General features: G+C 47.3%; 1 protein-coding gene across 5 annotated transcripts in view; it reads right to left on the reverse strand.

Moving 5' to 3' along the window:
• HERC3 (HECT and RLD domain containing E3 ubiquitin protein ligase 3) overlaps positions 1 to 24625 on the reverse strand; it is a 517835-nt gene that overhangs the window by 216285 nt on the left and 276925 nt on the right. For all 5 annotated transcript variants that reach the window (XM_085635502.1, XM_085635530.1, XM_085635520.1 and 2 more), the window contains one exon: positions 20362 to 20438. In XM_085635502.1, the coding sequence (XP_085491628.1) occupies positions 20362 to 20438 (77 nt within the window). The remainder of the gene's footprint in view (positions 1 to 20361; positions 20439 to 24625) is intronic.

Consider the following 24625-nt stretch of genomic DNA (forward strand, 5'->3'; position numbering starts at 1 on the left):
AGGGGCTCAAACTGAGGGCCCATGAGCCTTGTAAGTACAATGTTGAGATTCAACGTCGGGGCCAGTGTAACCAGAGAAGGAATGATCCTCGAGACTCTCCACGAAAGCTTTAATGACTGATATCTTCAAGAGAGATGTGCTTTCTATTCTGAAGGTAGACAGCCACAGCAGCCAAATGTAGATGTATGGAGGTAAAGGCTAGCCGTGAAACCTGCAGATGTAATATGTAACAAACAATATCCTGCACTATGGCTTCAAAACTATCAATGTGTTCTAAGAGACAGTAACACACAAATCTTTTCCACTTTGCAGCAAAACGGGTCCGGGTGGTAGGTCTGTGGGCTTCCTTAAGAATGCTCATACATTCCAAATTCTATGGCTTCAGGAGCCATATCGCAAGGTTGAGTATTCCCGGGTCTGGGTGCCAGATTTCTCCGTGCTTCTACGTGAGAAGGTTCTGCCTGTTCGGGAGCCTCTTAGGCAGAACCAGCGAGAGTTCAAGCAGAGTCGTAAACAATGGCTGGCAAGCCCATGTGGAAACCACCTGGATGAGTGTGAGTGACGTCTGACAAAATCTCCGTACCACAAACTGAGGGAGAGGTGGAAAAGCATAGGCAAATATCCCTGACCAGCACATCCATAGTGCATTGCCCATGGATTGTGGGTGAGGGAACCTGAAGGCGAAGTTTGGGCATTTGGTGTTTTCTGCCGTTGCGAACAGGGCTATTTCTGGAAAGCCTTAGCAACGGACGTAGCAGAAGACGACTTGGGGGTGGAGTTCTGACTCGTGGATTTGTTTCCGCATCCTGCTGAGAAGGTCGGCAAATTGCCCATTCTTGGAAGGTACTCGGCAACAAATGATTTTTGAGAGCCCAATGCTCTGGGAAAACTGCTGGAGTTGAGGTGAGCGTGTGCCCCCATTTCCAAAGATAATAAATGACTGTCATATTGTCCGTGCAGACAAGGACTTTGTCTATCAGGTGAGGCAGGAAAGCCTTCAACGCCAGATGGATGGCTAGAAGTTCCATGCAATTGATATGGAGACCCTGTTATGCGGGCTCCCATCGGCTTGAACAGTCCAATTCTGTAGATGGGCCCCAGTCAGTGAGGGAGGCATCCGCTGTGAGAGTTCTCTGCAGAACAGGACCGAGGAAAGGCCGCACCTGCAACAGGTTCTTGGTGTTCGACCACTGCAGGGAGTGATGGACGATCAACACTAGATCATCCCAATGACCCTCCACCGGAGACCACTATTGCGCTAGGTATTCTAGCAACAGACGCCATGTGTAAACTGGCATGGGGTACTAAAGCAATACAAGAGACCATCATGCCAGGAGTCACATGACTTTTCTAACTGTGACTTGTTGATGTGGGGCTGGAACAGAGGGATCAGTGATTGAAAAGAGTGCACTCAAGCAGGGTTGGCTAGGTTATGAATACCTCCGTGTTGTGAATGGCCCCCAAATAGGGTTGGATCTGGAGGGGCTGGAAGTGGGATTTTGCAGTGTTGATGGTAAACACTAACCTAAGGAGCAGATCTATTGTGACTTGTGTATGCTTACGACATAGCTGGTAAGTGCCACTCTTGACCAGCTAGTTGTCCAGGTAAGGGAAGACATGAATGCCCTATCTGCGCAGGTGTGCGGCCACCACCGCAAGGCACTTGGTAAACACTCAAGTAGCAGTAGTAACTCTGAAGGGAAGTACTTTGAATTGATAATGTTTGCTGCTGACCACAAACCTGAGATATCGACGATCTGCAGGATGTATTGGTATGTGGAAGGAAAATACTACCTACCAGTATGCATTGGTTCTTGGCATGTAGAGCTGCAGGGATTCACACTCTGTGCATAGATCGCCATCTGGTGTTGGGCTCGGAAGCTTGCACCTTGTTCTTGTCCTGGAAGAAGTCTTTTATAGTCACGAGATAGGCGAATCCTTCCTTGGACGATAGTGCGCATGGGCATCGACTCCATCCTCAGATTGTTTTTCGCCATGATGGGAAATGGAGTGTGTAGAAACAGAAAAGATGTCCATGTGAATGTATCTAAGTAAGATAACACTGGAACAGATACAGGTTACGGGGAGGTGGGTGGGCGTGTGAATCTCTGCAGCTCTACATGCCAAGAACAGATGCATGCTGGTAAGTAGCATTTTCTGTTCGAGGCATATGAGCTGCAGAATTCACACTCTGTGCATAGACTGTACAGCAGTGTCTCCCCTAGCGGTGGTCACCTGTATCCGTTGCAGCGGTTTGAAAAAGTGTTTTAAGAACAGCCTGGCCTACAGAAGCTTGTTGCTTTGCCTGCACATCTACACAATAGTGTTTTGTGAAGGTGTGTGTGACCATGTCGCTGCTTTACAAATGTCTTCTAGGGGAATGTTCCCTAAGAATGCCATGGAAGCCCCTAGTTTGCCTGTTGAATGCGCTCTAGGGGGAATTGTTAATGTGCGTTTTGCTTTCTGGTAGCATATCTGAATGCATTTGACTATCCACCTGGCAATTCCAGCTTTGGAGATAGGGTTGCCTTTATGTGGTGGAGAGAAAGCTACACACTGTTGTTTTGTCTTTCTAAAGGCTTTAGTCCCGTCTATGTAGTAAAGTAAAGCTCTTTTAACGTCAAGCGTATGAAGAGCTCTTTCCGCTACCGAATCAGGGTTTTGGAAAAACACTGGTAACTCTACTGATTGATTAAGATGAAAAGTAGAGATTACTTTGGGAAGGAATTTTGGATTTGTTATAAGAACCACTTTGTTACGATGTATTTGTAAGAATGGTTCTTGTATGGTTAAAGCCTGGATCTCACTTACTTTCCATGTAAGGAATTGTAATTCGCATTTGTGTAAAGGCTCAAATGGGGAACCCATGAGTCTAGTAAGAACAATGTTTAGGTTCCACACTGGAGAGGGTGGCAGTCTGGGTGGAAATATCCTTTTAAGGCCTTCCATAAAAGCTTTGATAGCGGGTACTCTAAACAAAGACAAATGTTGTCTGTTTTGTAGGCAGGCGGCAAGGGCAGCCAGATGTAATCTTATAGATGAATATGCCAGATTGCATCTTTGTAGATGTAGCAAATAATGTTTTGAATTGAAGCATCTAATGGGTCAATTTTGTTGTTATTGCACTAAATGACAAATCTTTTCCATTTAGCTGCATAGCAAGCTCTAGTAGTAGGACGTCTGGCTTCTTTAATAATGTTCATACAGTGGGGTGGGAGGTTGAGGCAACAGAACTCTAGGATTTCAGGAGCCCGAGTGCTAGATTCAGTTGCGCTGGATCTGGGTGCCTTATCTCTGTATGGTTCTGCGTGAGCAGCTTTGGGGAGAGCCGTAATGTTTGATGTGGAACTACTGAGAGTTCGAGTAGTGTTGTGAACCATGGTTGCCGTGCCTATGTGGGAGCAACCAGGATCACCTTGAGAGACTGTTGTTTGAGCTTGCGTACTACTAGCGGAATGAGTGGGAGTGGCTGAAAAGCGTACGCAAATCTGCCTGACCAGTTCATCCATATCGCATTGCCCTTGGACAACGGGTGTGGGAACCTGGCGGTGAAGGTTGGGAATTTTGCGTTCGCGGCGAACAGATCTATGTCTGGTTGTCCCCACATTTGGAAAAAGGGTTGAAGAAATTCCAGATGAAGTTCCCATTCGTTATCTGTTGAGTTTGACGGCTTAACAGATCCGCAATCTGATTGTTCACTTCTGGCAGATGTTCCGCCAGAAGATATATGTTTTGTGGAATGGCCCATCTCCATATGCTTTGCGCTAGTTGAGATAGCTGCAAAGAGTGTGTTCCTCCTTGTTTTTGTATGTAATACATGGCTGTCATATTGTCCGTGCGGACTAGGACAGTTTTGTTGCGGAGATGTGTTTGGAATGGCTTTAACGCTAGAAATATTGCTAGTAATTCTAGTTGATTGATGTGGAGCGCTTTTCGTTGGGGGGGTCCACCTGCCTTGAATTGTGGGGTTTAGGAGATGGGCTCCCCAGCAAGTGAGTGATGCGTCTGCTGTTAGCACTCTCTGTGGAACTGGCTCTAGGAACAGCCGCCCTCTGGAAAGATTTTGTGTGTTCCATCACTGCAGAGAGCGATAGGTGCGGCTGTCCACCAACACCAGATCTGTAAGTTGACCTTGAGCCTGGTTCCACCAACGTGCTAAGCATTCTTGTAAGGGGCGCATCTGAAGTCTTGTGTGAGGTACAATGAAAATGTAAGAGGCCATTATCCCTCTGAGCTGCTTAAACACATGTGCTGGAAGAGAGTGTTGGGGTTGAAACTTGGTGATGAGAGTTTGCATACTGGCTATCCTGGCTGTATTGGGGTATGCTAGGGCTTTTGAAGTGTCTATTGTGGCTTCTAGATACTGATGTAGGTAGAAGGGCTGAAGGTGTGACTTGGTATAGTTTACTGTAAATCCCAAGTTGTGTAGCAGTTGAATGGTTTGATAAGTATGGCGAATACACTGGTTGTGTGACTCGGCTTTTATGAGCCCGTCGTCCAGGTATGGAAATACATGGATTTGCTGCCTTCGCAAGTGCACCGCTACTACCGCAAGGCACTTTGTGAATACCCTGGGTGCTGTGGTCACCCCGAATGGGAGAACTTTGAATTGATAGAGTTGGCTGTCCACTGTGAACCTTGGATATTTCCTGTGAGCAGGGTGTATGGGAATATGGAAGTAGGCGTCCTTGAGATCTAGTGTGGCAAGGAAGTCGACTTGTTGAAGCAGTGGAAGGACTTGTTGAAGACTGATCATGTGAAAATGATCTGACTGTATGTAGAGATTGAGAGGTCTGAGGTCCAGTATTGGCCGTAGAGTACCGTCCTTTTTGGTGATTTGGAAATACAGGGAGTATACTCCTGTCCCTTGATGCTGTATGGGGACTGGTTCTATGGCATGCTTTTGAAGCAGTTCGAGAACTTCCTGTTTGAGGAGTGTCAGATGTTCCGTGGACATTGGATGCTGCTTGAGTGGTATGTTGGGGGGATTTGCAGTAAGTTCCAGGCAGTAACCATACTGGATAATTTGTCTTACCCACTTGTCTGTAGTGATGGAATTCCAGACAGGTAGGAACTGTGAGAGTCTCCCTCCAACCGGAGTGGAACGGTCTGGAGGGAGTGGAGGGAAGTCACTGTATATTAGCGGGAGAGGTGCAAGTGTTATTGTTACCTCGGCCTCTACCCTTGTTATTTCCTCTGTACCCACCTCTAAATTATCCCTTATTGGGGGATATTTGGGTGGTGTTTTTATAGGAGGAGGCAACAGTGTCTGTACTGGTGTTTTTGGATGCTCCTGTATAGAAGGAGCATCAAAAGGAACCTCGGGTGGATGGAGACTGTAATGCTCCCATGGATTTAGCAGTCTGTGTCCTTTTTCATTTTTTCTAAAGCTGTATCTACAGCTGGATCAAAAAGTTGATCCTGATTGAACGGCTGATTGAGGATAGTTGTTTGTGCCTCCTGTTTGAAACCAGAAATGCGCAGCCAGGCATGTCTTCGTAGTAACACACTAGTGTTGACTGATCTAGATGCAGTATCTGCTGCATTGAGGGCACATTTAATAGATGCATTTGTTATTAATTTGCCTTCTTGAATCCAAGCATTGGCCTTGGTTTTGTATTGATGAGTCAAATGCTGCATTAGGGATTCAAGCTCGTCGTAATGAGCCCTATCGTACTTGGCAAGTAATGCCTGCGCATTGGCTATCCTCCATAGATTAGATGCCTGGGCAGCAACTCGCTTGCCCGAAACATCTAATAATTTAGACTTCTTGTCTGGAGGTGGAGCAACACCGGTGGTCTGAGAGTTGGCACGCTTTCTAGCGTTGTTCACTACTAGAGAATCTAAGGGAAGTTGACCTTTGATGTAGGTGGGATCATTTGGGGCGGGTTTATATTTTTTTATCAGTTCTAGGATCCAGAATTCTAGCCCTTACAGGGTCTTTGAATATCTCTGGGGCATGCTTAATGACACCTTTTAACATGGGTAAAGTTTGTACTGTCTTTTGTGGCTGTGCGAATGTGTCTAGTAGAACGTCTTTCTCTGTGGGGTCTGAATGCATTTGAACACCATGGTACTGGGCAGCCCTATCAATGAGCTGACTAAAGCCAATATTGTCATCTGGGGGTGATGGCTTTGTGGGGTATGCATCAGGGTATGGAGGACCTACTGGGTCATCAGTCATCCTATGGGTCCTGTGGCACACCTGTGTCGCCATCAGGATCAGTGAAAGGGTCATTATTCCCTCCCCCACCCCCTAAATCATCATCATACTGTGGTGGTGGTGAGTATGGAGGAAGAATGGGAGACTTTGGAGGAGAGAAAGGCTTAACAGGAAGAACAGGAGAAGAGGGTCTTAAAGGTGAAGTGGCACAGTCTCTTTTCTTTACAGGCACATCAGGGATGTGTGGGGTGTCCAATTTCCCCTTCTTGTGTGGAACGTTGACAATATGACCTGCCTTGGGGTCTACTTGGAGAGTTTTTTTGTTTCAGATCGATGGGATCCGGCCGAAAAAGTTCTTCCTCTTCGGTAACCGCTTTCGGTGCCGATTTTTTGGGTCCCGAGCGAGGTTTCGATTTCTGCTCTGGAGCCTTTGAAGGGGTTTTTGGATCATTCGGCTTAGAGTCGAAAATCTTCTTTGGTTCCGAATGTTTTGGTTTCGGATCCGAGGCCTTTTGTTACTTTGGTGCCGAGGTGTTCGTGCCGATGGCTTTTGGGGAATTGCAGGAGTAGGATGAGCTCCCGGTTTCGGTGCGGACGGAGTCTGGGGGGTACTGATATGTGGCTTGCTCGGTTCCGAGCTGCCGGAAGGCTTTTCTTTTGTCTTCGGAGCAGAGCCCGAGGGTGGGGCTTCTGAAGCTTTGTTGCGGTCGCGACTGGGGCCTGCAGGCAAAGTCTTGACCGGTGCCTCTTTTTCTCTGGTAAGGTCGGCGCAGGGGCACTTGTACTCACTCGTTGACCTGGAGTGATGTGGTCGTCTGAGTCGGAGTCGATGTCCAGATCCTCCGAATCCTCTGCCTCAGGAACATCGGGGCCTTCATTGAAGATGTCTTCTGGCACCGGTGCAGCTTGTTGCGCCATAACAGGTCATCGGGCCCGGCGATCACGGATAGTCTTTTTGGAGCGGAAGGAGGTGCAGTCTTGGCAGTTTTTCTGCACGTGCTCGGGCGAGAGACAGAGGTTGCAGACCTTGTGTTGGTCGCTGTGTGGCAATTTAGCTCCACACTGGGAGCATTTTTTGAATGGAGTCCTTTCCATTAGCCGTAGGCCCGAATGGCCCGAGAGGCCCAGCGACCCGCGTCGACGACCGGTATCGAGTATTTGAATAGAGTGACGAAAAGCACGTGAAAATAATATTAAAGAACTGGTAGTAAATAATGAAGGAGAGATCTCAAATAGAGTTGAGGACATGCAAACTTGTCTGCTATCTCTGTTTTCTGATTTATATAGGTAGGGGTCTGTTCCAACCCTTGAAGCAGTAAGAGCTTGGCTAGGGGATAAACAGCTCCCAGCGTTATCTTCGGAGGATAAATTATGGTTAGATGCTCACATTTCGAAGAAGAAATTCAGGAACAAATTAGGAGATCAAAGAATAAAAAAGCGGCTGGTTCCGATGCAATACCAAGTGAGATTTATAAACTCTTAGCGGACGAACTAGTTCCGGCCTTAAAGATAATCTTTAACTCTATTTTTTCGATAGGAGGCAGGGTCCCTGCATCATGGGAGGAAGCCATTCTGGTTCTGATTTTGAAGCCAGGTAAAGACCCCACTAAGGCAGATTCATATCGACCGATCTCCCTGCTGAATGCCGATTACAAGATCTTTGTCGGAATTCTAGCGGGGAGATTGGCAAAACTGGCTCCGAAGTTGATCCATCAGGACCAGAAGGGTTTTATGGCCGGAAGACACTTAGATGATCTGACTCATATACTGCTAGGAAATATAGATCTTGCGGTACAAAGACAAGCTCCCATGGCCTTGGTCACGCTGGACGCGGCCAAGGCCTTCGATAAAGTTTGTTGTATCTACTTGTGGGTTGTCCTTGAGGCGATGGGATTTGGCCCGATCTTTATTGAGACCCTTCAGAGATGTTATCAGGGGGCCTCGGCCCGGATACTCCTGAATGGTGTGCTTACCTCTGTTTTTTACATCCAACGAGGGACTAGGCAGGGTTGTCCGCTTTCCCCATTGTTGTTTAATATTTATATTGAACCGTTGGCCCAAGCGATTAGGCTAAATAATCTAATAGTTCCCTTTCAATCTGGCCCTTACAGCTCGAAATTAGCCCTCTATGCGGATGACCTAGTAGTATATACTGGCAATCCGGAAATCACGATCCCGGTTATAGAGAATCTAGTGACCTCATTTGGTGCTGTGTCCGGGTATGAAGTAAATAGCTCCAAAACGGAGGTCATGTGCTGGAACATAGACAACTGGAGTGGGAAGGTCTCTACTGAGTTTAGATACTTGGGAATTACAGTGGTCGCAGATATGGATAGAATCCCGCAAATCAATCTAGATAGAGTTTCCAAGGAAATAGTCCGTCTGTTAAACAAATGGGGCAACCTTCCTTTGACGATTTTTGGTTAACCTTGTAAAGATGGTCATTCTTCCTAAACTCTCTTTTCTATTCTCCACTATTCCGTTGTCATTTTCATTGAAGGGTATTAATAAAATACAGGGTAGGATTGGGAGTTTTATATGGGGCGATAAGGGAGTAAGGCTTTCTTGGAAAAAGCTCAGGCGTAGACTCCTTAAAGGCGGATTGGCTCTCCCAGACTTAAGCCTTTATGCAGCAGCCTTTCATTTTAGGAGCATACGAATGTTGTTGGGGAAGTTGGATGAGTCAAGCTGGGGCAAACTTTTAGCTGACATGGTGAGAACTGAGGGAGTCGATGTAGGAGAGGCTTTTCTCTACAAATTTGGTTCTCCTAGATTTTTCAAGCGGGTTAGACTAAAGATATTGAGGGCTGCTCTAGAGTTATGGTATAAGGTGAGATTGAGTTGGGGGATTGGTTATTTCTCAGACCTGGCTCCTATTTGGGATTCTCCTGGCACACCTCTCTGGCTTAAGGATGCCCTAGCCATCCCAATAAAATGTGCTGGTATCTCTGTCTGGTCAGATCTGCTGGATGGTGAAGGTGTTTTACCCTGGGAATACCTAAGAACCAAGATAGGTCCAGGTTTGTCTAGATTCAAATATCTTCAGATAACTTCTTGGTTTGGGGTGGAAAAGGAGAAGGATGAGATTAAAGGAAATGGGGAAATTGAGAGATTGTGTCAGCAAGGGCCCCTAAAGAAGGAGATTTCGGTCTGGTACAATCTTCTTCTAGCGGCAGATGACATCAAAATACCCAAGGCGATTGAGGTATGGTATACCTCCAACATGGGCCCCCAAGTCGACGCCCTCTTTGAGCCTTCTTTAAAAACTCTTTATAAATTTATAAAGCCAGCCTGCTTAAAGAAAAATCATTTTTTTGTTATAAATCGACTCTACTACACTCCCTATAAGATCGCTAAGTTTGCCCCCCTCCCCCCTCCTAAATGTCCAAGGTGTCATACCCTGTTAGCCAATGATGAGCATATTTTTTTCCAATGTCATAATCTGGAGGCATTTTGGAATGAAGTGGGGTTATCCCTCCGGGACATTTTTAAATCCAAGGTGGAAGTAAATCTCTCTTTGGTGTTTTTGGAGCCGATGGGCATTTCACTAGCTCCACCTCCGAGCAGGATAAAGGGTTACTAATGTACTTGATATTATTGGCACGGAGAGAGATCTGCAAGAGATGGAAGGATCCACTCCCTCCGAAAAGAGAGCATTGGCTGAATGCGGCATTTATTATGGCTAGGCTGGAGTATGGGCGCTGTGTGGACAAGGTCTTAAATATCTGGCACCCGTTAATGTGTTGGGGTCGCTCGTTGAGCTTGTTACCATCAGTCCTATGATTACACCATATCCCTGAGAAACATCAGAAGGGATGGGTCTGGTGATCCCAAGCGCGGTAAGCCACTGGGCCTCACCCCGTTCCAACTTTATTTGTTGGCTATTAAATTCGCTGCCGCTTGATCAGGTGAGATGAGGACAAAAAAAAAAAAAAAAAAGCACGTGATCGAAAACAATACCGTCGAGTTTGATATGCTTTGCGCGACGAAAAGGTTTGGATAACACCGTACTGAACCGAAGCGCTGAAGTTACATCAGAACTCGATGGCGGAAAAAAAACAATCTGAGGATGGAGTCGATGCCCATGCGCACTAACGTCCAAGGGAGGAGTCATTTATCTCGTGCCTACAAAAGACTTCTTCCAGGACAACAACAAGGTGCAAGCATCAGACCCCAACACCAGGTGGCGATCTATGCACAGAGTGTGAATTCTGCAGCTCATGTGCCTCGAACTTAAGTGTTCGTCAGGTCGAGAGCGGTCATGAAATTGCCCTACTGGAGAAGAGGAATAACATCCTGGAGGGTGACCATATGAAAGTGTTACAATAGGATGTATTCATTTGGTGGTGTGCAGTCCAGAATAGGTCTAAGGGAAACCGTCCTTTTTGGGAATTAAGAAGTTCGGGGAGTACACTCACGCACTCTGCTGATGGTGGGGAACTGGTTCTATAGCCTCTTTGAGAAGGAGTGCTTCGATTTCTTCTGTGAGAAGCTGTAGGTGTTCTGAACAGAGTCTGTGTTTGCGATGGGGAATGGTGGGTGTGAAAGTGGGCTCCACACAATAACCATGCTGGATAATATCCAATAGCCAGTGGCTTGAGGTGATGGACTGCCATGTGGGAAAAGAAGCCTTGAAGACGCCCCAGACCGGTGTTGTGTAGTCGGGAAGAAGTAGTTTTGGTAGCGCTTGCAGCTCCTTTGGGTGGGGAAGACACCTTTTCCTCAGACTTTAGAATTACTGCCCCTGTAGGACCCTCTAAAGTATCGCCTAGGAGAGGATTGCTGTCCGTAGGTGCGCTGGTAAGACATGGAGGCTTTGGGAGGTAGTCTTCGAGTCTGCATGATAGGAAGTGCAACGAAAGGAGCCATGAGGAGCTGGTGTCTGAAGTCCTCCCATTGCCTTCGCTAAATTTGTATCCTTTTTTATTAGGTCTCGCCTGAACCAACGCATGCGCTTCTCTGTCGAGACTTTTAGTAAGTGGGCTTCAAAAAGCCGACCACAGTATCGCTCGCGGGCACACTTACAGCCTGCGATCGCGATCACTTTCACGGCCGCGTCACTTTCACGGCCGCGTGGCCGCGTCACTTTCACGGCCGCGCGGCCAGTTTTTACTCTTTCTTTCACTTCCCCCAGCACTCCATCCACTCTATATTTGACACTCCCTCCCCCGGCTGGCTTTGATTCACTTATACCCCAGCTCCTCCGTGCTTCCTTTTCCCTCATTTTCGCCTGCCCCTCGTGCTCCCTTCTCCCTCATTTCTGTCCGCCCCACACCCCTGACGTCCCTCTCCTAAGTTTCCCTCGCACACCTTAGTCCCTTCCACTCCCCGCCCGCCTTTCCATACTCCCGCCGCATGACTCTCTCTCCCCCGGCATTTTCTCTCTTCCTCTGCCTTCTGTCATCTTTTCCGGTTTACCTGGCTCTCCCTCTCTTCCACCTGTCTGTCACTGACTGCTTTCCAGTTCGCTCTCACTTACTCCCATCTGGTTCTCACTCACCCTGCGACATTTGTCAATCGCTCACTCTCTTGGAAGTTCAGCATTGCTCCTTTCTCGTTATCTCACTCTGTCATTGTCAGCTGTCACTCCTCTCTCCCTCACTTCCCCCGGCACTCCTCGCTTTCCCTTGGTTCCCACGCGGCCCTGGCTCGCTCTCTCACACTCCTCTGGCTCTCTCACTCTCTTCTTTTGTCATCGCGCTTTTCAGTATGACCTCGAGCCACCCCGACATCCTAGCGCCACAATTTCATTCTACATTAACGTTTCCAGTTGCTAATTCAGCATTCAGTTAAATCATTTCATGCATGCGTCATAACCCCCATCCTTTTATGTACAGGTAGGTTGTGTCTGTTGTTCTGGTTATTGTGCGGTACCTGTGCTGGATGGTAAAGCTCGGGTAACACGCTCAATCACATCTCAGTTTTATGTGCACCTCAGAGTCCCGTGGTGACCGCAAATTGTGACAATCGGGCTCGTGTTAGCCATAATATGACAACCCATTGGACCCACAACAGTGTTATTAACGAGTCTCATGAGCCCTGTAAATAAATGTTGAAACGACGCAGGTTAAAAATGCAAGAGCTGCACAAGCTTAAATGAGGGGCTAGTACTGTACGGGGGGGGAGGAGGCGCCGCCGGTGCTGGGGGCTGGGTGGGCTTGTTGATACCCCTGTTCTCTCCGTTTCCTTCCTTCTTTACTCATTCCTCATCCTATTCCTATCCCCCCTGCCCTCTTTTGCTCCCGACACCCCCCCCCCCCATCAACTCCCCAAGGAGGCGTTGCTGATTGTGCCGTCTGTCCTTGCATCTGAAGGTTCCTCTGATGTGCCCCACAGGGGTTAAGTCAGCAGGTAGAAATTATAAGTTTGCTTGAGGGGGAATGTGGAGTTCTTATCATTCTGTTGAATCTTTCATTGAGTTTGTTATGAGAGCTGGCTGCTGCCTGTCCCGAGGGCGGGAAGGCGGGTGGGGGCTTTGGGAGCCAGTGATAGTAATTAGTGCACGGAGTGCATTAATGAGGCTTGTTAATGCATTGCTGCCCAGCTCACCTTTGCCCCCGCGCATCATATCGGCGGGTTATTAAAGCGCTCCAGGCACCGCGAGAGTGGAACTCATTTGTGAGCAGCAGGTGGGGCCTCTTTAGGGCCAGAGGCTCCTTTTCAGGCCTTCCTCTCTGTGTGTACACCCTGCAGTGGTCTACAGAGGAGGGGGTGCACCACAATGTGCACCATGTTTTACGCTCCATGCCTGCTTCCTGCAGTGACCTGTGGAGGAGAGCAATGCACCCTGTGTGTTCCTCACCCTTGTGTGTACCTTAGAGTGGTCTCCAGAGGTGGGGGTGCTCCTCGGTGCATTCCATGTTTTACACTCCCTGTATGCTTCCTGCAGTGATCTATGGAGGAGAGCAATGCACCCCATGTGCCCCTCTTCTCTGGTGTGCACCTTAGAGTGTTCTACAGAGGAGGGGGAGCGGCCTCTATTAACTTGAAAGCGCAGCATGGGATGCTTGTAAACAGCAAGCATTTGCAATCCAATAGGCCTCGTATTTTAGAAACTTTGCCCTATTGGTATTGTAAATGACAATGCCTTTTATTATTGCAGGTTTTTTAAACACAAAAGGTATTGTCATTTACAGTGCCAATAGCTCAAAATCTCGCTATTGCGAGACCTATTGCATTGCAAATGCTTGTTGTTTCTAACATCTGGTCAACTTGTGGACTAAAAAGGTCACTAAACATCAAAGGACATGTTCAGCAGATGAGGCTGATCCTCTGGTTTGAAACCGGAGATGTGGAGTCAGGTGTGCCTTCATAACAAAACACTAGAATAAACTGCCTTGGCAGTAGTGTCTGCGGCGTCTCGGGCACAGCAAATGGTAGTGTTAGGTATCTGCTTGGCTTCAGGTACTCTCTCATGCCCCCTCTTGATATGTTCCTCTGGGAGGTATTGGAAGAGCTCCTCGTTTCATCCCAGTGGGCATAATCATAACTTTAGATTGAGGAAAGGGAACTGGCAATGCACCATTGGTTGGTGGATTGTGTGGCTACCTTTTCACCTGCCGCATCTATCACTTACTCCCTTTCTACGGAGGTAGGGCATCCCCACTGGCCTGGGTGTTGGCACGCTTATGAGATGTAGTGACTACTAGGCAGTCAGGTGGTAGCTGGGCACAAATATAAATAGAGTCCGTAGGGAAAGGTTTATATTTCTTATCTACCATCGGTGTAATGAATCTGGCTTGTATGGGATCCTTAAAAAAGTCAGGAGTGTGGTGCAACATGCCCTTAAGCACGGGAAGGTATTTGGGTGGAACAATGAGTGGAGTAGTGTGTTTCAAAGAGGAAGTCCTCCTCAAGGGCTCTAGATGAAGGTCTCCCTTGTGAAATTGGGCTGCTCTACCCACCAGCTCCTGATAGGACGTAGAATCGTCCGAGGAGGGAGACCTGCCGGGTACAGGTCAGGGTCTGTGTCCCCAGGTGGATCTGCATTGTAAGAGTCTCTTGGGTCACCCTGTGGCGGAATGTCATACGCATCATCTCCTGCCCAATGTTCACCCATGTCAGAGTGAGGAGACCCCTGGGATGTAATATCAAGGGGTTCTCCTGGAGAAGCAGGTGGGGAAGGAGAAAGCGGAGGTAGAAGGTGAGAGGATGGTTGAGAAAGGGGTAAAGGGTTGGTTGTCTTATCAATCCTTTTGAACTGCTTTGCTGGCACTGGAACATCCAAAGATTCCTCAAATGAGAGCTGATGCTTGGGAGCTGGACCAGCAGGAGACCCCCTGAGGGCAGGCAAGGATCTGGCTGTATTCAGATAAATGACCAGGTGTTTCTGCCTTGCATTGATCACCTCTTACAGCATATGGAGGATCGATTCAACAGTGCTGGCACTGTCATCAAATTTGATAGTCAATGCCGAAGGTCTCAGCTTTGAAGAAACCTTCAATTTCGGCGCCAAGAATCTGGTTGGCACCGAGGTATATGTAGTTGAAGAAGGTCGGCTCGGTGCCAGCATCGGAGTAGCCTGCACTGAAGCAGTTGGCTTCGTGGGCTTGTTCGCCACCGAGCCGGACCTGGGCGGAGCATCCAAAGTAAGTGGTCGGTGCCGAAAGTCAGTGGAGGTCTGAAAGCCTGGGTGTCTGTGTGCCTCTTGGAGGCAGGCTGTTCGACTTGAGAGCAGTGTCAAGGGGGAGGTGGTGGAGTAATCACAGTTTGCTGGGCTGGAAGCAGACCCTCTATTTTGAGCTCAGAACCGGAGCTATCCCCGGAGAAAAAAGCTTTTTCATCTGCAGCAGAAGGTTGTGGATGATATTTCACCTCGATGTCCTCCAGACCGAAGGTCCGGGGTGTCGTCACCACAGTGTGAGACCTCTCGAGGTGATGAGTTTGACGGTCACGGAGAGTCTCTTTGCAAAGAAATTAACTGCAGGCATCGCAGGTGGCCTCGTTTTGCTCGGGTGAGAGGCACAAATTACAGACCTGATGGAGGTCGCTCCGAGTGTACTTTGCGTGGCAGCGAGGACAGTATCTGAATGGTGTCCGTTCCATCACCGTCGATCACGTTGGAGAGACACAGCTGAGACGGAGGTAGGCCCCAAAGGGCAAGCCCACATGGGGCCTTGGTCGATCCGAAACCCCGATCGAGTGAAGTAGCAACCATCGACCTAAGACAAAAAGAAGGGGGGGGGGGGGGATAGAAGAACAATACTGACGGAGGGGAGGAATCCGTGTAGACCGAAAACAGCACTTCGACTTCATCGACCAGGAACATGGAAGCACACATCCAAACCCAACGGGAGAAAGAAAAAATCTAACAGTGGAGGTGATGACCATACACATTACCAGCAAGAGGAAGAGGCACCCTACCTCGTAATTCAAAAGACTTCTTCGACGAAAAACAACTGCCACTCATCCAGGCCCACACTAGATGGCACAAGTTCTGAACAGCATGTGTATCTACAGCCACACATGCCTTGAAAATTACTATCTTACTCCACAGATCTGCAGAAAGTAACCTCGCAAAAAACCACGAGTTGGCTGTGTCTTATGCAAAATATGTGTTTTGAAAGAGAATCTTTGACTGTTTACCAATAACCAAAGCATTTCAAAAAAGACATTTTGGAACAAATGTATAAAAAACATGAAATAAAAAGAGATTAAACCATAAACACTGTTGAACTCTGATCTGGCGGCCCATCATCCTTTTTACTTCATGTATTCTAGCAACTAACCCTATTAGAATCACATAGTTTTGTGTCTGTATGTACGTACGTACGTATGTATGTATGTATATTTTTTCTATAGCACAAACCTAGCCAAAAGGCAGCCGATCGATGTACATAGTCAAAAGCAATATTAATTCTTAAACAGAAGATTTGATGCTTGCTCTAGCCTTCACGTATTACTTTTATTGTGTTCATTTTAAATGGTAGCCGAAAAATGAACTGATCGGGACAAGTACCTGAGAAGGTGGAAGTCATCTTTTCCTCATTTAAGCTCTCCCTTACAGTGAAGACAGATGTTTCTGTCGTTCAGGCTTATAGTGCTACCTAGACACAACCTACTTTAGACAGTTTCTCACATATGGAGGAGCGGAATACTATCAATCTCCTGGCCTCCATTCGATCGGGATCACCATATGACCCATGTTCAGTGTCCATGATCAAACAAGTCCCAGAGCTTATTGGCACGGCACTTACCCCACTGTTCAACGCCATGTTTGAATCTGGGCAATTTCCCAAAAGATGGAAAATTGCATCCATTCTTCCGCTGCTTAAAAAACTAAATCTTGATACCAAGGACCCTAATTACTACAGGCCAATCTCTGGTCTCCCCCTACCAGCTAAAATAGGCAAAAAAGTAATGAGTACTCAACTCAGCACGTTCCTCCAAATAAACAATATATTAGATACAACGCAATATGGATTCAGAAATGAGCACAGCACAGAGCTGGCCTTGATAAAAATCTACAGAGTAATTAAGAGAAGCTCTGGACCAGGGAGGTTACGCAGCATTGACCATGTTGGATCTCTTGGCGCCCTTCGATACGGTCCATCATGACGTTTTGATGAACCATTTATCAGAAGGTGGGGTATGAGGTAATACCTGGAACCTCCTTAAATCTTTCCCCACAGAAAGAATTCGAACTGTGGACTTAGGTAAAGTCCGCTCAAAGCCTTTTTCCCTTCCATGTGGAGCGCCACAGGGCTCGTCCCTTAGTCCCACACTTTTTAATGTCTACGTGACACCTCTGGCAGCCTTGATAAGATCCTTTGGGTTCCAGCTGACATCATATGCAGATGAAACGCAGATTGTGATGTCATTTCGGCTGGGGTGTAGGAGGCTTTAGACAGGAAAAAGATTTCAAGACTGCGTGAAAGTGGTCAGGTTGTGGATGACTACGAACTGTTTGAAGCTCAACTCCAGCAAAACGGAAGTCATTATCTTTGGCAATAATGCCAATTTCTGGGGGCCAGACTGGTGGCCTGAAGAATTGGGGACCCTTCCTGAACCAACCAAGAAAGCAGAGCATCTGGAGGTCATAGTTGACAACAAGCTTACCTTTGGGGACCAGGTAAATGCGGTTGTCTCAGCCAGCTTTCATCTTTCAGAATGATAAGGAAGATAATGTCATTCTTACCGGCAGACAGCCACAGGACAGTGGTTACGTCACTTATCCTGTCGTGGTTGGACTACTGCAATAGTCTATACCTAAATATCCAAAGGAAGCACATAAATAGGCTCCGACTCAGGCAAAATGCTGCAGCCAAATTGCTGACTGGGACACCCAAGTTTGTCTCTGTTAAAAAAGAAATAAAACAGTTACATTGGCTCCCAGGCAAACAAAGGATGTAATTCAAAGCCCTGTGCACAGTTTTTAAGGCTCTCCATGGAGCTGGCCAGACCATTTGAAACAACGTTTTTAATGGTACGTTCCAATATGGGCCCTTTGCTCCATGGGAGCAAAAAGAGTGATTATACCCCTAGCTAAAAAAAGACAGCTGGGATGGCAGAAGCTTCATCACAGGGGCCTCAAGGGCCTGGAATGAACTTCCATTTCATCTCAGAAACACCACCGAGCTCATTACTTTTATGAAGGGACTGAAAACTTGGCTTTTCACCACATAGGGCACCACACACCTCAGCAACCGATAGGCAGTGATCAGCGCCAGGACACCCTAGGGTAACCGTTGCGCTTAAGAAATTAAATTAACATAACCGAACATAGTAAATAAATGATATGATATGACGGCATGCTTGTGATTGCAAATTACGAATATGCATTGATAAAATGTTCCTCAAAAGTAAGAACTATTCAATCATTAGAAATTACTTTATTAAGTGAGTAATCTGGCAAACCACGTTGCCTGTGCCTTATGTAAAATTTAAGTCATTTGCAAGCGAAACTTCAACTGTTTACCTGTAAAACTTTAATTTCAAGACAAGATAAGATTTGAAACAAATTGTAAAGCACAAAAAAAATAAAAAAAGACAGATTTTGATCAACCTTTCTGTCCCTTGCTGCACCATTCTGTTTTTTACGCTGCTGGCTCTCTGTACCCTCCATTATAAATCTCTGAGGGGTCCTTTTTAACTAGAGTATGAAAATTATCTTCAAAAACTCAAATTATGCTGTAACAGATCATGCAGCAAAGAGGCAGTGTGTTGCTCTATCTAAAGAAGTGAAACTAAGCTGGTACCCCCTACAAGTCATGCAGTAAAGTACAATTCTCCTTTGCACAAAGCAGTTGCTCTGGACATACATTTTGGGGCCCAAGCGTAGTCTTTTCTTGGAGCAGGAAGTCTAGTAGACAAACACAAATCCAACTCATTCTAGGAAGCATGGGAATATCTCTAAGAGTGGTGGAAGATATAAAGAAAGATGCTCTAGCTTAACACTGTCTGGGTTTTCCTGAACCAGAGAAATGCAGTCCTCTCTAAGGAATAGTTTGGATGGACATGTAGGTGCCCAATCGCCATCTTCCTTGGGACTTTATTACACCTGAAACATACTGGGAAGCCCACATCAACGGAACTAAGCAGTTGGAACTGGTACTGAGTGCTCCTAGTCAAAAATGGTTGTATGTAATTAAAGTCGACTTTTAAAACGTCAATATCATTAAATTTAAGAAGTAACTGTAAATCTTTTTTTGTTGTGTGGTTAGTTATCTATGACAATTCCAGAAATCTGGAATTTTAGAAATAATATTTAATACATGCATTCTTTAATTTATCTAACGGTAACCTACTAATCGCTTGGTACTCCTTAACGCATCCAATCACTGAACCCTTAAAACCTCGAACTACCCCTTCATGCACACTCTTCGCTGAAGCCTATAAAACCGGGGCTAACTCTTAAGGCTACCCTGCCTTGAACCTTAAAAAAGCCCCTAACTAACCTGTAACACTACTATTCCCTAAACTTCATCCAGCCCCTTACTATTCCCTAATGCTACCATTCAGTGAAACCCCAAAACATCTTATTACCCCTTCACGTTACCCTCCCTGGACACTAAAATCCTTACTATCCTTTAAAAGGCAACCTTATCTGAAACTTAATACCCCTTATTACCAATTATTACTACTTTTCCTTGAACTCTAAAAAACACTAACTACTCTTTAACAATAGCTTTACCTGAACCCTAAGAATTCCCTTAACATTGCCTCTACACTAATCTTCCTTGAGCTTTGATGCTTTTAAATACACTTTAACGCTACAGATTCCTGAACTCCACCAACCCATAACTACCCTTTCCTGAACCCTAAAACCCCTTTCTGCCTCTTAACGTTTCCCTTCCTCGAACCCTAAAAACACCTTACTTGTTCCGCGTCCTTTTCTCCATCTCACTGTAAATGCTCCTCTATACTTTAAATAGGAGGACCCCCCTTCTTCCTGCGCTCAGTACACTTACCTTTGTACTAATTAGCACAACATTTTTTGTTTTATTTATCCAATTTTTCATTAGACAACATTTTTGACCACTTTCTTCAGTCTACTTCATAGTATTTTTACTGAAAACCATAAAATAAAAAAATATGGAGAGACAAGTACTCCCTGTGAGGGTACTACAGGTAGACCTCCTTTAAAGACACTAAGACTGTGCCTGGAGAATAGCAAAGGCCGATGTGTATCCTCTCCACTGTTGGTAGGGAGAGTTTCACTTCTACTATAGATGAGATCTGGAGAGGGCGTCATACAGGTCTGTGAGGACTGGGGCCGAACGTACCAGGAAGTAAAGGTTGCACACGGAAGTTTCAGTCCTCTTTCCTCTAGACAGTCACTCATCTACTCTCTCGTCTGAGTAGCCACGGCCCATTCTCTTGAAATAGATTACAGACTGGTGCTCAGGAAGCAAATTACTGTAGGAAGATGGGCCTTGGCATGTTGGGTTCATGCCTATGCCCTGGCTTCTTTTTTCATGTACTTACCCATGGAATATTATTTGTATACTGCAGTCTGTGGGCCTAGCATACCACAATTCTAAGGAAGTTACACCTGGAACTACCAATACAAGAGCCACTATAATGAGTTACCTGTGCTACTCTCGATTGTGTGATAGTTTAATTTAAAAAAAATAAAAAAGGCTTGCAGGACACCACAAAAAAAACCAAAAAAAACTATCTTGTATCATCTGTTAGACCGGTACAGGAGAGTGCAGTAGGACAGTTTCAACACATGCAAGCAATGAACTATTTCTTACCCCGTATCTGGAGCAAAGTACAAAAGACTGGTCTCCCCCAGAGAAGATGCGTTTGACGATGTGATATGCACAGGACTCTGTTGAGACAAAATGGAAGATCTTTAGCATTTACTTGGAAAGAAGAGTTAAGGGTAGGAGTTTTAAGAACAATGGGATATATTTGCAGGAGATGATATGTAATACGGGCAAGGTGCATGCATTTAGGGTGCCTGACATCCTTCAACACAGCCTCTGGCCAAAAGGGGAATAAATATCAAAGATCTCATTGGAAACTGCTTCAACGCCTCTTCAGGGGCAGTAAACACTGTATAAAAAGTACAATAAAATACAATACAAATGACTAGCATCCCAGGAGACTGAGGAATGAATCTTTGGGAGGTTCAGGAGGACAACACAAAAACATGATTAACCATAGAAGACAGGCATTGCTGAAAAAACACAGCTTTTTTCCTGTTCATTCATCAGATATCCCCCCTGTAAGATTTAAAGCATCATTTTACAACAAGTATTGGCAAAGTCAATAGGACTTGCTTCATTGTGCTAATGCTTGAATGCACACATGCTGTATGCACGCATTACTTTCATATGCAAAACAGCATGTTTGCAGGTAAGGCATATTAGGAATACCAGTGCGGGAGCAAAGCAGCAAAAATAGACTACTTTCTGTGCAAAATGTGTATATGAGCTCTTTTCAGGTGTAAAACAGTATTGCAAGTATTGCAATAAAAGCACTTCTTAGAAGGCGGAATAATGTACAGCAGCAGTGCAAGCTTCCTTTTTACCCAGAAAAAGAAAGAACATGAGCAGTAGTTTCTTGACTACCCATTCTCAACAGAGAGAACTGATTGCAGCAGTGCAAGCTTAATTCACACCTAAAACTGGTAGTGTAGAGGAATTGTCAACACAAACACGCACATAGTCAGGTAGCAGCTGCGGAACCACCCATTTCACCTCCTCCGCACGGACAAAATTTAGCCTGCATAGGTGGCAGCAGTTCTTTAAGGTTTACACAAACACACACACACACAAAATGGTTCAACACAAATGACAACAAAGCAAGGTTTCCCAACACACAAAATTATTGAAGCACAGATCGCAACAATGAACACTTACATAACAGAGATTAAGTGGGGGCGTAGCTGTGACTGCAATGGAGGCAGACGTGTCCGGGTAGAGCTCCGTCGGAGGCTCCCCTAAACAGGCCCTATTCTCCGAATGTAGTCGCCTGCGGAAGCACTCACCTGGCGCAGCCTTCTCCGGATAGCGGCCCGGGGCTCCGCTGCTGTTTTCATCCTGCACGGGCTCCGACTCCTGATTTGTGGCTTCTGCCTGAGTGCGGCGCCCGGAAAGCGGCTCCCGTGCGGCTGAGCCCGGCCACGCGAGCCCGTGGCTTGACTCTGCTCACAAGGCCGCGGCAGATGGCGCGGATCCCATATCTGCGTAGAGGAGTGCTGCGGCTGCCCATCCTGCCGCCACCTCATTGAACCATCATAGATAAGCGCCGGTGTGGCAGTAGCACCCCTGCTGAGCTGTCTGTCCCCCCTCCTTGCAGCCTGCCCTTTCCTGTGGCAGGGAGAGGAGGATCGCCGGAGCCAACGCTGCCCGGATCGCTGGTGCTGCCGCTACCCTTGCGGAACGACCAACGGAGGTGAGCCCCACTGGGGGATTGACTGCTGTGACCCGCCGGACTATTCCTGAGACATCTGGTTCCCCTGATGTGATATTTGGGACATTGCTCACAGTGTTACAGACCCGCCGGTGTGCATGAGTATCTGCCGCCCAGGGGGGACTGCCGGCTTAGTAGTGGAGGCTGTGAGGCGGCGCCGGGGCCAAAACAGCACCTGCCCTAGCTGTGGGTCCCTGGATTAGTGCTACCCTGGGCCGGTGCTACCCATAACATCGGACGCGATTTTGTCACGCTCTCCACCATCACCTATGGCCGACATGAGATGTGCACTGTTCCTCTGGCTGCCGCTTTGCCCTGCCAGCTAACACACCCCTGCTCCTGAAGTGCCACAACTAGACGGCCCTCTACAGGTGCCTCGTATGGTGGAGACGACGACCATACTGTGGTGGGGGTGCCTGCTTGTGGCAGGAGAGATCTGCCACTGGGCCGCCGAGCTGTGACGTGGTTGTCGAACACGACCCACCAGTGTAGGTGCGGGCCGCGCTGCAGGGCCCGCGTCCCGGGAACACCGTCTTGGACCTAAAACTGCACATAGACCGGCAATGGTGTGCATACTAAGCGACTCATGTCGGGTGGCACCCGAGCGCGAGCCGGAACGGGAGGAACACCGGCCCCACCGCCGCAGAACAAGTCTAAATCGGATAAGATGGCAAATCAGGGACTCACGGATCAGACTGCGAACAAACTGGACGCGGTGCTCGCAGCAATGGAGAGGCGGGAAGAAACCATCAACCAGACCCGCACCTCCCTGGAATCCAAAATAGACAAGGTAGCCATTGATCTCACCCACTTACATGCTGATCACCGGAAGCTGGCGGATCGCACCACCGTATTGGAAAACACACTCGCCGACGTCAAGCCGCAGGTGGCTCAGACAGAAACATGTACAAAACGTACTGAATCGTGTGGAGTTCCTGGAGGAGAGAGCCGAGGATGCTGAAGGGTGCGCACGGCGCAATAATGTGCGCATAGTGGGTGTGCCGGAATGCTGGGAGGGAGAACAACCTACCTCTCACATGGAAAAATGGCTCAGAGACCTGCTGCCTGAAGGGACACTCTCCCCTCACTTTGTCATAGAACGTGCTCACAGAGTCCCAGCGAGGCCACCCCCTACGGTCTCAAATCCGCGGCCAATGCTTCTTCGCCTTCTCAACTACCGGGACAGGGACTCAATCCTACAGGAGACCAGGAAACTGCATGATGTCCACATAGACAATCATAAAATCATGTTTTTTCTGGACTATACCATCCAGGTACAGAGGCAGAGACTCTCCTTTATGGCAGTGAAGAAGCGACTTCGGCAAAGTGACTTGAAATACTCTCTGCTCTTCCCGGCGCGCCTGCGAGTAGTTGCACATGACAAAACACATTTCTTTACCACACCGGAGGAAGCAGAGGACTGGCTGGACACTTTCACGGCTGTGGGTCCTCGAGATCCTGCCAAGCGACGACCTTACCAAAGCTGGGAGGCCCCTTTCGTCGCCGCCGGAGAGAGCGAAGGCCTGCGGGGACACGAACGCCGCCTTCACCAACAGTGGGACCACACTCAGACTTGATCGTCAGCGGACAACGAGACGCCATTCAGGCAGTGGCGGAAATCAGCGGCTCTTTGGTGACCGAGGACACATCCAACTCCAGCCAGCATGACATATCAAGGAATGACGAGCGAATATATCGCCTGCCGGACACACAAGAATCAAATGAACAACCAGATGTCACCCCACAGACGGCTGACACAATCGTATGAACATTGCGGAACCCTGCATTTGATTGGACTGCCACTAGAGGTATTGTGGTATATATGTGGGGGTGTGCAGTTGGTTAGCGTAGAGCTGCGTGCGGTTGACACTGCAGAGATCACGAACATTAACATAGGAATGAGGGAAACACAAAGGTATAAACAGGGAGTGAGGGCCTCAACTGCACGCCTTGCTGTGGACCCATGTGTTCCAGTCTACATTGTACGCTTGGCGAGTGATATTGCGCTGGTGCACACAAACTGCCTATTTCACACTATATTCTGCCTGAAGATGGGGAGCCTCTGAGATACTGGTCGCACACATTGTCGGTTCTTTGTGTGCAGCGCACAGCACACACCCCCTAATTGTTTTGACTGTTGTCTCTAATGAGAGTTTGGACGACTGCTGGTTGCATTTTCACCCTTTTTGGAATTCTTCATAATTATGTTATTGTTTTGGTTTTATTGTGAGATATCATTTCTTATGTGCTGGTATATACAGCGTAATATGCCAAGTGCCGGGATGCTGGGAATGTCATACACTGCCGGGATGATAACAACATGTGTGTTAGTTGGGCTGCCGCGGACACATTTTCTTTCAGCACATCACAAGAGCCAGGACTTCATTTAAAATTGGTACATGGAATGTAAGGGGCATGAACTCACCATCACGTAGGTATCAGATATATTCGTACCTTAAACGACATCACATACAAATAGCTCTCCTTCAGGAGACACATCTGGCCGCACCGGAAGTTCAGCGCCTGCACCGCCGCGGCCAATTGTTTGCAACGGGGTATTTGGCTTTTGCACGAGGCACGCTTTTGTGGGTGAGGCCA

This window comes from Triturus cristatus, chromosome 2_1, assembly GCF_964204655.1.
Source record: "Triturus cristatus chromosome 2_1, aTriCri1.1, whole genome shotgun sequence".
NCBI classification, from domain to species: Eukaryota; Metazoa; Chordata; class Amphibia; order Caudata; family Salamandridae; genus Triturus; species Triturus cristatus.